Raw genomic sequence first — 15,161 nt, forward strand, 5'->3', positions numbered from 1 at the left:
TATCAGTGATATTCTATTAAATAGATTGAATTTTAAACCTTGGGTCTCAATTAGTTTTGCTGCCAAATGTACTGGAAATTAATAGTATGACATTTCTAGTTTTTGTTAAGCTGTGAATCAATTTTGTGAATTTACGGAAAAACATTGCTGATCTTTTTAACGACTAATTGATCAATTCTATAATTATTCTGACAATGTAGACACTAAATGTCTTCTCACACATGTAGATAGTATTGATTGTCCACCCACATTATATTGACAACTGGTTATGCTATTGATGTATGGTGACCAGCCTTGGAGATCACTTAATGTCAACATTCCCTGTCAAGATCAGGGGTATAATTGGTCTTCAGGAAACCATGCTTGTCGTTATGGGCAACTAACGGGATCAGGTGGTCAGGCTTGCTGTCTTGGTTGGAGCAGGTTATTGTGTCCCAATTGCATGAACGATACACTTGGTGTTGATCACTGGATTGTCTGGTCCAGTCATAGCTGGAATGTTGCTGAGTGCGGTGTTGAGCAACAAACAAACAAACAAACAAACAAACAAACAAACAAACAAACAAACAAACAAAACAATGATGTCAAGATGAACCCAACACTGCGAGGGCACCGGCGCCCATTGTATTGGTATGTTTATTAATCTCAGCAGCAAGCTAAACGAGTGAACTGTCATGCACTTGTCTATATTCAAGGGTTGTAATATTTCCAATTAGTTTCCAGTGACTTTTCGATTTTCCCATATGTAGTCACTTTGTTACAAGTCAGTATTCCAACAGTCTGATGTATACTCCTGTACTTTGTCAATGAAGTGACTTTCATGCTGTGACTGTCCCTACTCCTTAACGACCCGTGAAGATCCGGGGTAGAATAGGTCTTCAGCAACCATGCTTGCTGTAAATGGCGACTATGCTTGTCCTAAGAAGCTACTATTGGGATCGGGGGTTCAGTCTCGCTGACTTGGTTGATGCATGTCATCGATCTCAATTGTGTGGATCCAATTGCATGGATAGATGCTCATGATATCAATCAATGGATTGTCTTGTCCAGACTCGATTTTTTTACAGACCTCGTCATATAGCTGAAATATTGCTGAGTGCGGCGTTAAACATCAAACAAACATAACATAACATAGGCTTACAGTGTAGATTTATGATATCGATAGATGACACAGACTTTTTGTAGTCTTTTGGCTTTATACCTTCTCCTTGTGACTGTCATGACTCCCTCAGCATAAATATTTCTAAATTTGTGAAAAATACTCTCTGTTCTAAAGTTAACCACTGTTGCCATTTGATCACGTTGTATTTTTGTATATATGTATGTTATTATGTTGCTCCTAATGTTGCTCATATATCACCGGCTGTTTGGTTGAATTCATAAAGAAATACTAAAGAAACATCGCCATGACAGTTAAATAAAGAAGTTATTGTCCATAAATTGTCTCTACTTTCTCCCTTAGCATAGACTTACAATATTTTTAGTGTTATATATGTTGGTCCTTTCACTGACTTAACTTCGAAGACTTGCAAAAGACTTGCAAAATTCTTAGAGCTTCATATCGCTTACCTTTGGAATTTGAAACGGAAGTTGCTGACTGTTCATATTTTATAAAGAAGTAAAATATGTCTTTGTGGCTCAGTCTGAAGTTTGAACAAAAAAGGAAGGTCCAATAAACAATTAACAGATTACTGGAAAGAAAATTGCTTTTTAAAATAGCGGAGACGTGAGACACCTGAAGCCAGCTTCTGAAGACCAATGTTCCTGGAATAGTCGCACGAGCTTGATGATCATATTTTCTGCTCATTTTGTTCAAAGAAGTTCGCATGTCCCAATTTGGTTTTAATGGTTGTTTGGTCGAGGATAACTAATGTTCGTCTGAATCGTGTTGTTGCCGATATAATGAAGCTGCTTGCAGCCTTCTGCTTGAAACACACCTAATGACAAGTTTCTCGAGTCTTTGTGACTACACGACTGGGGAGACCAAGTGGGTTCTTTTTCAGGTTTTGTCAAACACTCGATTTTAATTCAGGCGTTGTGCAATTAGAAGCCGGCTACGAGAACAAAGGGAAATACAGTGCACAGGAGACTTCCATTCTGATTTTCATTCTGACTTTTTGGGGCGGTCGGGTAGCCCAGTGGTTAAGGTGTTCTGTCGTCATGCCGAAGACCCGGGTTCGAATCCCGACATGGGTATGATGTGTGAAGCTCGCTCGCTCGCTCGCTCACTCACTCACTCACTCACTCACTCACTCACTCACTCACTCACTCACTCACTCACGTGTATCTCCCTTTGTTCTTGTAGTCTGCTTCTTCTTGAGCAACGGCTGAATTAGAATTGAGGATTTGATGAAACCTGAAAAAAGACTTTGTCCCATAGTCAGCTGCAACAGCCTTGACGTTGTAATTAATGTTTCTTTGCCTAATTAGGGCAACTATTAAATTCTAGATTAAACAACATCATTAACTGACTTGAGTCTCTAATTTGCAGAATAGACCAAGCTTTATCACCCTTTAAGGATTATTTTCTTAGTGATGTGACCGCATCCGTGGTCTAGCCACGTCATACCAAAAGACGTTAAAAGATGGTACTTGTTGTTACCCTGTCTGGCGCTCGGCATTAAGGGGCTAAAACAAGGACAGGTCGGCTTGGAGTCAGTATACTGTGTCTGAGTGGGATATTCATGTTAAACTGCGGCATGGTATCTCAGTGGGCTAGCACTATAAAATTGGCATCGGTCCGGACTAGTACAAGCATGCACATCTATATATCCAATAATCTTGGATGTGATGTTAAACCCCACCTCGCCTCACCTTGGTGATGTAAACTTTGTGAAGGAAGCATGGTGTTGTGTTGTGACACACCCCTGGAATAAGAAGAGAAAATATTGATACATTGATATTGCAGCCATCAACTCGCAAGAAGTGCTTGGAGAGGCAGAATCAGATAGTTCTTAGAATGGTGATAATGATGAAATATGATTTCTATTTTTGATTTGTTTGTTTCAGTATGGATGGTGCTGATCTATGTTTCGAAGTCGTTAAACGGGCATCGGCTGGATTCGTCTACAGCGAAGCAGTCGCCAGGTAGGTTGTGAGAATCTATAGCAGTGGTAGTCGGGAGTTACCTTATTTGACGTAATAAGCGCCCAGGACGCTCTCCAAATTAGATCAGAATGCTCTTTATAGAATATTATTTTGGTGAAAAAAAAAGTTGAAAGATAAATTTCGTGGTTTATGCTGACAGCCTGAAATGTTTATATACGACAGATATATTTTTCCAGAATTTAATTGCCCAAAATTAAGGGTGCATATAACACAAGAGTGCGTATTATACACGAATAAATAAGTCTTGTGCACATTGATCAATCGGGAGGGGTGCTAATTGGGATTGTTCACGAGCCAGTATATTAGCAAATATTGCGTGGGCGCTTATTAGAGCGGGGCCCTTATTACGTTGAATACGGTAAACATTCCTATTGCTGGCTGGAAAATGCTGATGCGACAAATAAACTAGCGATTTCACTTTTTCTTGGAGGAATATTATATGTGAAATGACAATACGGACTTAACTTGATACCAGGATGTGTATCATGATACTGCAGTTGTTGGAGCATCTTGATTGGACATTGAGAATTTCTTATTCATTTTATGGATCTAAAAATTTCAAACTTCAAAGAGGCCATAAGGAGAGTGTCATCCAACTGATTTGTCACAAAAAGCAAAGTCAAATTTTTAATGTTGTATTCTATTTCATCACTTTGATATATCTTTAAAAAAATAAGATTTGTGTATATTTATTTTGGATATAGTACACCACTTAATGTAAAAATGCCTAAACAAACAAACATTTGCTTTGAGTCTGAAGAATTTTTGTTTGTTATAAGATGATGTAAGATTATTGAATGATTGCAATATAAATATTCCTTTGTCTGTGTGAGACTCATTGTCTTCACCTGTGTTATGGGTATGATATGTACATGTGAGTGGGTGAGTGAGTGAGTGAGTATGGTTTTGCGCCGCTTTTAGCAATATTCCAGCAATATCACTGCGGGGGACACCAGAAATGGGCTTCACATATTGTACCCATGTCGGGAATCGAACCCGGGTCTTTGGTGTGACGAGCAAACACTTTAACCACTAGGCTACCCGACCGCCCCGATATGTACATGTATACAACAGAGCAATATTAAACCCATATGAACATCCGGGGTAGAAAAGGTCTTCAGCAACAAGTGCATTTCATAAGAGGCGACTATGCTTGTCGTAAGAGGCGTCTAACGTGATCGGGTGGTCAGACTTGCTTACTTGGTTGATGCATGTCATCAATCCAAATTGCGTGGATCTATGCTCATGATATCAATCACTGGATTGTCTTGTCCAGACTTGATTTTTTACAGACCACCGCCATATAGATCGAATATTGCCGAGTGCTGTGTAAAACAACAAACAAACAAACAAACCCATTACGTAACATAGGCTTACAATGTAGATTTACGATATAGACAGATCACAGAGACTTTTGATAGTCATTTAGCTTTATATAATGCTTGTCATAAGAGGCGACTTGTGGGATCGGGTGGTCAGGCTCGCTATCTTGGTTGATGCATGTCTTTATATCCCAATTGTGTTGATCCATACTCATGATGTCGATCACTGGATTGTCTGGTCCAGACTTGATTATTTACAGACCACCATCATACAACTGGAATAGTGCTGTGTGTGGTGTTAACCTTTAGCCTGCTTTCATAAGACTTTCATCTGAATGAAAGAGTTTTTCATTTGTCATTTTCCGTTTAATACAACTAGAGAAAAACGAAAACAAAGATCATGAAATCTGACAGCAATATTTTAGTAAGTGCAAAAGTCACCAGATGTGATGTCACTGACAGGGTTATAGGCTGCTGATAATCTTTCATCACAAAACATTTACAGTACATTTGGAAAAACTTCGCCTGTCACATACTAAATGAACACAAATCACTACATTATATCTGCAGTCACATTAATATGAGTCAACAATTCGACTTTAACATGTAATTGGCATACTATTAAATCCATTTGACCTTGTATGCTCCTGTGTCCCAGGAACAGTTGCAGTGAGTGAGTATTGTTTTACGTCGCTTTTGGCAATATTCCAGCAATATCATGGCGGGGGACACCAGAAATGGGCTTCACACATTGTATTCATGTCGGGAATCCAACCCGGGTCTTCGGTGTGACGAGCGAATGCTTTAACCACTAGGCTACCCGACCGCCCCAGTCACAGTTGTAGATTAGCAACATACCTCATGCAAGTTTCTCAGTATCTTTTATTTGAACTTCTGTTGATATATCAGTGGATGTTATAAATATAAAGGGTGAGGTGAAATGGCGTTTAATGTCGCGTCCAAGATTATTGCACTTATATAGCGACGTGCATGCATGTGCGTGTGTGTGTGTGTGGCTGCTTGTACTAGTCTAGACTGATGCCGATTTATAGTGCCAGCACACTGAGATACCATGCCGCAGTTTAACATGAATACCCCACTCAGACACAGTATACTGACTCCGAGCCGACCAGTCCTTGTTTTAGCCCCTTAATGCCGAGCGCCAGACAGGGTAACAACAAGTACCATCTTTTTACGACTTTTGGTATGATGCGGCTGGGCGGACGCTCTACCATTAGACCACGGAGGCGGTCGAATATAAAGGGAGATGATTCACGTAGCTGTGATGTACATGCTGATGATTTTTTGTTGTTGAAATAATTGTGTTCCCCGCAATACGTCTAGAGATATTGTCGATATAAAAAAAATGAAAATGGGTTGACAAATGCCTTTTAAGATAAGTCATGCCTTGCCTAATTTGATAAGATATGTGTAAATGTGTGGTGCATATATATTGATAAAATACATATTTTCCGTAGTGTCACATGAAACTGGAGATATTTTAATAAATTTAGCTGTTATGACACATTTCTACATTCTAGAATGATTTTAGAACAACTTCACAAAAGATTAATGAAAATACCTCCATGGTTGCGTATTGATGATAGTTGTTTTAATGCTTAGTTATTTACAGCTGTTAACACCTCCACCATGACACTAAATATTGATCAATGCATCAGCACAGTGTAACTGATCAATCTTTATTGATTACCTTTCATTTGAACTGCAATTGTGTGAAAAAGTAACTATTTTGATGTCACTATTTAATTTTGATAGTCCTTGAATAATAGATATATATATAGATTACATCAATAACATATACACATTCAAAACTCATATTGACATTCATGTCAAATTATATAATAATTTTGGTTTTCAATAAATAAAAAAATATATAGATAACATCAAAAATATATACATTCAAAACTCATACTGACATTCATGTCAAATTATATAATACTTTTGGTATTCAATGAGTAATAAAAAAAATTGATAACATCAAAAATATATACATTCAAAACTCATTGACATTCATGTCAAATTATATAATACTTTTGGTATTCAATGAGTAATAAAAAAAATAGATAACATAAAAAACATGTACATTCAAAACTCATATTGACATTCATGTCAAATTATATAATAATTTTGGTATTCAATAAATAATAAAAAAATACATCAAAAACATGTATGTTCAAAACTCATATTGACATTCATGTCAAATTATATTATAATTTTGGTATTCAATAAGTAATTAAAAAATGCATCAAAAACATGTACTTTCAAAACTCATATTGACATTCATGTGTAGTAAGTGGCTTGTTTCCAAACAATGCTAAAATAGAACTAATAACAGATTTTTGTCTATCAATCAAAGTTATGTCCAAAAATTAAATCAAATGATCACCAGCACTCGATCTGACATCTTTGTTCAGCTGACTGGCTTCTCCAACCTCCTACCCAGAGTTCCATGCGACCAGCATAGTACCTCTGCCACAGGCCAGTGCCATGTGACGATTTGTCACATCTTACACAGTCCATTCAAGATATTGCATCTGTTTTTAATGTGTTTCATTTTTGACAAGTCTACATATCTAGACAAACATCATAGAATGGTTAGACATGTGAAAATCTGGGGTAAAATGGGTCTTCATCAATCCATGCTTGCCATAAAAGGCGACTATGCTTGTCGTAAAAGGCGACTAACGGGATCGGGTGGTCAGGTTCACTGACTTGGTTGATGCATGTCATCGTATCCCATTATATTAGTCACTGGATTATCTTGTCCAGACTTGATTATTTACAGACCGCCGTCATATAGCTGGAATATTGCTCAGTGCGGCGTTAAACAACAAACCAACCAACCAGTCATAGAATGTAGATTTTGTATAATAAACAACTACCACGGGTCGTTTATATCTTATATGAGATGTCAACGTTATGTACAGGTTAATTTAGAATGTTGATAAAATGCACAAGCTTTAAAAATATTTACCTGTATTTTAATAATGATGACTCCCTGATTACACTCCGGCCTCAGAAATGTCGGAGAAGTCCATTTTACGAACAGGTGGGTTAAGTTTGGTGTACCTCAATCCTCTGTACCTTTTCTCCGACAACCGATTGTCGTATCTCTCCATCTTTTGGATGTGATCATTCAGACACTGGCTCATTTTTATGAAACCTGTACAAGAATTTCACAATCTCATTAAAATCAGATCTTAGTTCTCGCTACCACTATGTAGTTCTGCCGACATCCCATCACAGATCCCCTCACAACAACCTATCATCTGACCAATCAGAGCGTCGCTTACCAGATTGGGAAAATGACAGTTGGAATGTGTTTTAGAACTAATCATTAAACGTCGAAAATGTTCACACGGGGTATTCCGAATGACTGTCAGTTATGGGCTGTACGACTGGTTCCGTCAAATCACCGTTTATCTTCCTTCAATGGAATAAACATTTGAAACAATAGAGACTTTCCACAGCCCATGGGAAGCACTGCCTTATAATCTTATACATCTATTAGACATTTCAGTATTTTATTTTGTTTAGATTTCAAATTTCGAATCCAATATTTTGTCAAAATAGTTTAGAATGGTATGGAAATTGACAGTTTTGAAAACTGCTTTCTGATTGGCTAATGCCGACATCTTAGTAATTTCATTGGTAGGTCAAAGTTCGTGAAAGGTCGGTCAGATGTGTAATGGGATGTCCTCAGATCTCTGTGTAGAAGTAGCGAGAACTAAGACCTGATTTTGATGGAACTAATGAATTTCAGTAATGATTAATCACCATGCTCTCTCAAGTTGCGAGAAGGAATTACGTTCGAAACACAACCCCATCCATGTGAACATCAGTGAGGTTTAATGAGAGCCAAACATGCAAAACCTCCTCTAACAATGTTGTAGGGTGAAAACAGTTTTACCCAGACGACATGCAGAGCTAATACTGTCTTCCTGACAACCTAACAAATGAGAGACAATTACAAACTAGGAAACCACGAGACTGAACATTAACTGGCGACAGTACCCACTTATGGAACAGGAAAGTGGCTTTCTTAATATTGCAGGTTATTTGATCGAACAGAAAGAAAATCTCAAAACAAAAGGCAATTTGGCAAGCGAAAATGGCCTGGTCAAAGATGAAAGTTATTGTCATGGTTCAGAAATGATGTTTTTAGACTTTCAACAGAGCTTTGATAGTTTTTATGCAAGCAAGGGACATACCAGCGGGTTTGAAGTTCTCTTGTGAGCTAAGAAGACTCTTTCACAACTGTAGACCAATCTCATTAAAATCAGATCTTAGTTTTCGCTACCGCTAAACAAAGATCTGAGGACATACCATTACGGGTCACGTCAGAACGACCTTTTGCAAATTTTGACCGACCAATGAAATGACTGACAAGAAATCGACATTAGCCAATCAGAAGGCAGCTTTCTCGAGCTTTACAACACTAGTTTCAAACTGGCAACTACACTTTGAAACATATTTTGGCGTATTCTTGATTAAAAAAATTAAAACTAAAAAGAAGAACATTCTGGAATGGCTTATAGATGGCCTAGATTGTATGGATATAATCATAAAACCTGTAACTGTCGTTCGGTATACCCTGTATTATATATTTTGTGGTTGCATGATTAGAAAACACATTCCGACTGTCACTTTCATGATCTGGTAAGCGACGCTCTGATTGGTTGGATGAAAGGTCGTTCTGACGTGACCCTTAATGGGATGTCCTCAGATCTTTGTTTAGCATAGCGAGAACTAAGATCTGATTTTAATGAGATTGAACTGTAGACTGTCTCACAGTCTCTGAACCATATTATTTTCCCTTCCGAGAAGCCTTTAATATAAAGCTATGGTCCTAAAGTGAAGCAAGTCTCCATTTTTACCAGGTTCCTATGTCACACGGGCTCCATTTCAGTTTAGATGTAGTTGTTTGTTTTTATCCAAATTATATAGTTTCAGAGACTAAGTGTTGGTCTGGCACCATGCCAGCATTGTTGTTTGTTTGTTTTACACAGTGAGCACTAGCCAAGCTAAGTCACGGCAGCCGTTAACAATGTTTCTTGGCCAACCAAACCAGCTATTATATACTATTCGACCCGTGAAGAACAAGGGTAGAATAGGTCTTCACAGAGACCATATACCGATATGGTCTCTGGTCTTCAGTAACCCATGCTTGATGTAAAAGGCGTGTTGTTAAGAGGTGACTGACGGGATCGGGTGGTCAGGCTGGATATCACTGGAATGTCTGGTCCAGACTCGATTTTTTTGTACAGAAAAAATCATATAAACTACGATTATAACGAACTCAAAGGGACTACTAATTTTAGATCATTATAACCATAGTTCATTATTAGCATTTATAAAGCATAACTACAGCAAATAGTCGGGATCAAAAAGTAAGTTCATTTTATCTGTCAGTTCGTTATAAGCATGTTTGTTATAACCGTAGTTTACTGTAGCTGGAATATTGTGGCGTTAAACAACAGACAGACAGACAGACAGACAGACAGACAGACACCAAGATTTCAAAACAATTTTGTTCAAACAGTTACGGTTCTAAGGTATTGTGAATATTACCCATGGTCTATACAAGGCCATATGTCTTACTGTAGACACAAGGAGGGGAAATTGCTGTGACCGTGACTGACCACTTCAGGTTTTGTTTTTTTTATCAGCGTAGCATTGGTCCCTTGTCACTGGTCATGAGAGGTAACGATAACTGTAATGTAATGATATCAGTCACTGGTTTGTCTGACGTACATGTGTCACCCATTGGAATATTTCTGACTGTGGAGAAAAACAACTTCCAAAATCTTTGGACCTTTACACAATAAGCTCCTTCCCACCTCTTCTTCTCTCTCTCTCTCTCTCTCTTCCCCCCCCCCCCCCAACTGCTGTGCTGTGATATTTCATCTCTTGGTACTTGGAAGTATTAACCTGTGACTGGCTGTGATATTTCATCTCTTGGGACTTGGAAGTATTAACCTGTGACTGGCTGTGATATTTCATCTCTTGGGACTTGGAAGTATTAACCTGTGACTGGCTGTGATATTTCGTCTCTTGGGACTTGGAAGTATTAACCTGTGACTGGCTGTGATATTTCATCTCTCGGGACTTGGAAGTATTAACCTGTGACTGGCTGTGATATTTCATCTCTTGGGACTTGGAAGTATTAACCTGTGACTGGCTGTGATATTTCCTCTCTTGGGACTTGGAAGTATTAACCTGTGACTAGTTCCCCCTCAACTGCCATGCTGTGATATTTCGTCTCTTGGGACTTGGAAGTATTAACCTGTGACTAGTTCCCCCTCAACTGCCATGCTGTGATATTTCGTCTCTTGGGACTTGGAAGTATTAACCTGTGACTAGTTCCCCCTCAACTGCCATGCTGTGATATTTTGTCTCTTGGGACTTGGAAGTATTAACCTGTGACTGGCTCCCCCCTCAACTGCCATGCTGTGATCGTGCAGACACAAACCCAACCGACTCACTCACTCATTCTCTGTGTGTACTGGTGTGATGATGGAGTAATGTGATTCAGGCTGGACAAGGACAAATTGCATTCATAAGGAGTAATGAGTTGTCGGAAATTGAACTCTCATCTTCGCCTCTCATCGACTATGGCTATTAATGTCGCTGTGTGTCGCTGATTGTGAAGTCGGCATAGATATCAATTAGGGCAAGATGGGAAAGATGGTATAGATCATTGGTTCTGACAGAGCTCCTTCAGTGGAAGCTGCTTGCCTTAGGAACTAAGTGTTGGAAGCACTGTTAGTTAATACCAATCAATTATCTAACATTGCTGATATTATATGGGTAACATGTTGGTAGGCGTGCACTTTTTATCAGTTGTGGACCGAGAAGGTTGGAGGTTATCAAGCTTGAAATCAGAGCAATCAAGATATGATGTATACTGCTGAAAAGAAGTTAAGAACACCTTATTAGGGGGTAGTGGGATAGCCTTGTGGTTAAAGCATTTGTTCGTCACGCTGAATACCTTGGTTCGATTCCCCACATGGGCACAATGTGTGAAGCTCATTTCTGGTGTCCTCTGCTGTTATGTTGCCGGAATATTGCTAAAAGCGGCGTAAAACTATACTCACTCACTTTCTCTTTTGAGTAGTATGTTTCAAGGTTCATGCAGGCTTGGAAAAGCCTTGAATTTTAGTGTCAACCTGGAAAAGCCTTGAATATCACCGAAATAGCTTGAAAAGCCTTGAATTTGAACAAAATGGTCCATGCTTATAAATAAGAGTATTAAAAACACAAAACTATTAAAGTATTCGACGTAATAAGTGCCCCACTCTAATAAGCGCCCACGGCGATATTTGCTAATATATTGGCTCATGAACAATCACAATTAGCACCCCTCCCGATTGATCAATGTACACAAGACTCATTTATTCGTGTATAATACTCACTCGTGTGTTATATGCACCCTTAATTATGGGCAATTAAATTCTGGAAAAATATATATGCCGTATATAAACATTTCAGGCTGTCAGCATAAACCATGGAAATCTGGGTTTTTCGACAAAATAATATTCTAATAAGCCCCCTATTTCTAATTTTGAGAGCTGTTATTACGTCGAATAAGGTAGGTATGCGCCAAGGTTGTTTCAAGTGTGATTTATCACAGTAATATGTTGGACACTTTGCCAAACACCTTGAAGAATTCATTACATTGATAAAAAAAAATAAAAATTTGTTGGTTGTGAAATCAATCTTGTTTGAAAATTTGCTTGTTCAGACTTACGACTCATATTTAGTTTGGCCTTATGACTAATATGTACAGTATGCCTTGAAAAACCTTGTGAAGGCCTTGAATTTTAGTGTTCCATTTCTGTATGAACCATGTAATTCTCAATACTTTAGTGGGCGGTTGGGTAGCCTAGTGTTAAAGTGTTGCTCGTCACGCCGAAGACCCGGGTTCGATTCCCGACATGGGTACAATGTGTGAAGCCCATTTCTGGTGTCCCCCGCCGTGATATTGCTGGAATATTGCTAAAAGCGGTGTAAAATCATACTCACTCACTCAATACTTTAGTCGTGAAGTTAGTGAGTGAATAATGTCCAATGCAGTAGTCAGCAATATTTCAAGCACATCACAACGGCGTGTGAATATAGGATAGAACAGACAGTGATGATGCTGTAAGCAGTGTCCAATGGTGTTTGGGTATGATGCCATGCAGTCAACCAAGTCACCACGCCTGACAGCGTATCGATCCATTTCAGTTGTCTATTAGGAGACCAGTGAAGATCCGGGGTAGAATAGGCCTTCAGCTACCCATGCTTGCTGTAAAAGGCAACTATGCTTGTCGAAAGAGGCGACTAACGGGACCAGGTGATCAGACTCGCTGGCTTGGTTGATGCATGTCATCATATTCCGATTGTGTGGATTGATTGTCAGTCACTGGATTGTCTGGTCCAGACTCAATTATTTTCAGCCACCGTCATATAGCTGGAATATTGCTGAGTGTGGCGTTAAACAAACAAACAAACAAACAAAAAACAAACGTCCCTTAGGACAAGATGGATATTGGGTTCCAGGGTATTTAATATAGAATGGAGATATTATACCCTGGATAATCGAGGATGGTGGAAGCCATGCTTGTGTGTTCTGATCATTTAAACAGCAAAAGATAACTCCACTTGAACATACATGAAATATAGTACAAATTATCTATTGTGACATTACCCAATAATTGCCACATGATTTAAGTACTTTGGTGACCATTTTGTTTCTTAAGCAGAATATGTTATCTCTGGCGGTTGCTTGATTCAAGGAAGAACATGGTGCCTTGATTTAGGAATATTCTGGAATAAACTGCAAGTTGATGAAAATCAGGTTAAGCATGTATGTCTGACTTGCGAAATATAATCGGATTGGTCAAAAGTTTGAACAGCACAAAGGATTTAGCAAACCAATGATTGACAGCATGAGCAATATAGTTGAGGTTGGGGTTGTCAGGGTTTGAAGACTTGCAGAAAACGAGGTAAACACTGTGACCAACCAAGATAGCTCCACAAAGTGGAATGGGGATAGGAATGGGCGCTGTCCTTCCATCCGTCCGTCACATTTCGTTTTAAAAATAACCAAAAAACCATAATAGATATCTTCACCAAAATTGGCACATGGATAGGTCTAGTGGTGAACTGATGCCTTTTGATAGTTTGGGATTTTCAAAAAAATTGTTTTTGAGTTTCCATGGCAATGACTTGAGACTTTGACTGAAAATGGCAGAAGTACTCGTTCCGGAGCAGATCTTGAAAACTGGACAAGTCCTATTAGCAGGGGATATGAGCACTGAATGCGGGAAGGTAACTTTGAAAATGAGCAGGCAATAGTTATGGAAAACCTGCCCGACTGTCTTATTGAGTTTTAAGATTATTTCAAACACTGAATGATGTAACTCACTATTTGTTAGTTACTGCGTAGCACGTCATTGGATATGTGTTTACCATATGACCTTATTTTCCTTCTGCAGTCATTACATGCGGCAGATCCTGGAGGCGCTGCGATATTGCCATGCCAACCAGATCATACACCGAGACCTCAAACCTCATTGTGTCCTGCTTGCTTCCAAAGAAAATTCAGCACCTGTCAAACTCGGCGGATTTGGGGTTGCTATGCAACTTCCTGAAGATGGCAAAGTTTCTGGAGGTAAGGGACACAACTCTGTATGATTATTCTGAAAACAAGGCACATAACTCTGTATTACTATGTTTGCACCTGAGATATGCATGAAAGTAGGAATTTATGGAGTCATAACAGTTGAATTTAGGAGGATCGGGGAGTTTTTGACTTCATATCTGTAATTAAGTGCATGGTGAATTAAGAATTGACCTGTGATTGCGAAATAGAGGTATAAATGTAAATAAAAAACGGTGTGCACCCGGGGTTTAATGAGCATAAAACACAAACTCAAAATAATATTGAAGTCAATTGTTATATCTAAATAAGTCAATAATAATATCTTAGATTAATCAGTAACTTAAAAAACTATAATGAAACTTTAACGATGATAAAAATCAGTGACATTGAGTGAGTGAGTGAGTGAGTATGGTTTTATGCCGCTTTTAGCAATATTCCAGCAATATCACGGCGGGGGACACCAGAAATGGGCTTCACACATTGTACCCATGTCGGGAATCGGACCCAGGTCCTCAGCATGACGAGCGAACGCTTTAACCACAAAGCTACCCGACCGCCCCCGGTGACATTGACCACAACTAGGGCTGGGACGGGTAACTCGGGTACTCGGGTCGAGTGGGTCCTAAAAGGGCCCAGGTACCCACAGGACGACCCGGACCCGTGGTTAGTCACGTGATATAATCTTTAATGACAAAAATTATCTAAAACTCTATGGTTACACTACAAGTCACTAATGTTCCCATTTCTTTCTGATGATGCACCTTCCTTCTGACTTTTATATATTTGAATTAAGATAAAACTTCATGCAGTAAACTTCAGTGTATGCATGACCAGATCGCTTTACACGTGTATCTAAATACATTTTGCCAGGGCTACGGTCAAACTTTTCCAAATCGGACAGTTTGTACCTATTTCTAGTTATCTACAGCGCGTATCCGAGTAGGGTCGGGTCATAGGGTGATGGGTACCTGGGTAGTAAATCTGGACACGTCCCAGCCCTAACCACAACAAACCCTCTGTCAGTCTGGGAAAAGTACACGCATACAAATTGTTTGGGTAGC

The 15,161-nt window shown here is 39.0% G+C and overlaps 1 protein-coding gene across 11 annotated transcripts in view; it reads left to right on the forward strand.

Annotated features, from left to right (window-relative positions):
• LOC139448502 (peripheral plasma membrane protein CASK-like) overlaps nucleotides 1-15,161 on the forward strand; it is a 483,162-nt gene that overhangs the window by 216,556 nt on the left and 251,445 nt on the right. For all 11 annotated transcript variants that reach the window (XM_071230056.1, XM_071230052.1, XM_071230057.1 and 8 more), the window contains 2 exons: nucleotides 3,010-3,087; nucleotides 13,934-14,109. In XM_071230056.1, coding sequence (XP_071086157.1) covers nucleotides 3,010-3,087; nucleotides 13,934-14,109 — 254 coding nt within the window. The remainder of the gene's footprint in view (nucleotides 1-3,009; nucleotides 3,088-13,933; nucleotides 14,110-15,161) is intronic.

The sequence above is a fragment of the Haliotis cracherodii genome, unplaced genomic scaffold, assembly GCF_022045235.1.
Source record: "Haliotis cracherodii isolate W230 unplaced genomic scaffold, xgHalCrac1.p SCAF_7, whole genome shotgun sequence".
NCBI lineage: Eukaryota > Metazoa > Mollusca > Gastropoda > Lepetellida > Haliotidae > Haliotis > Haliotis cracherodii.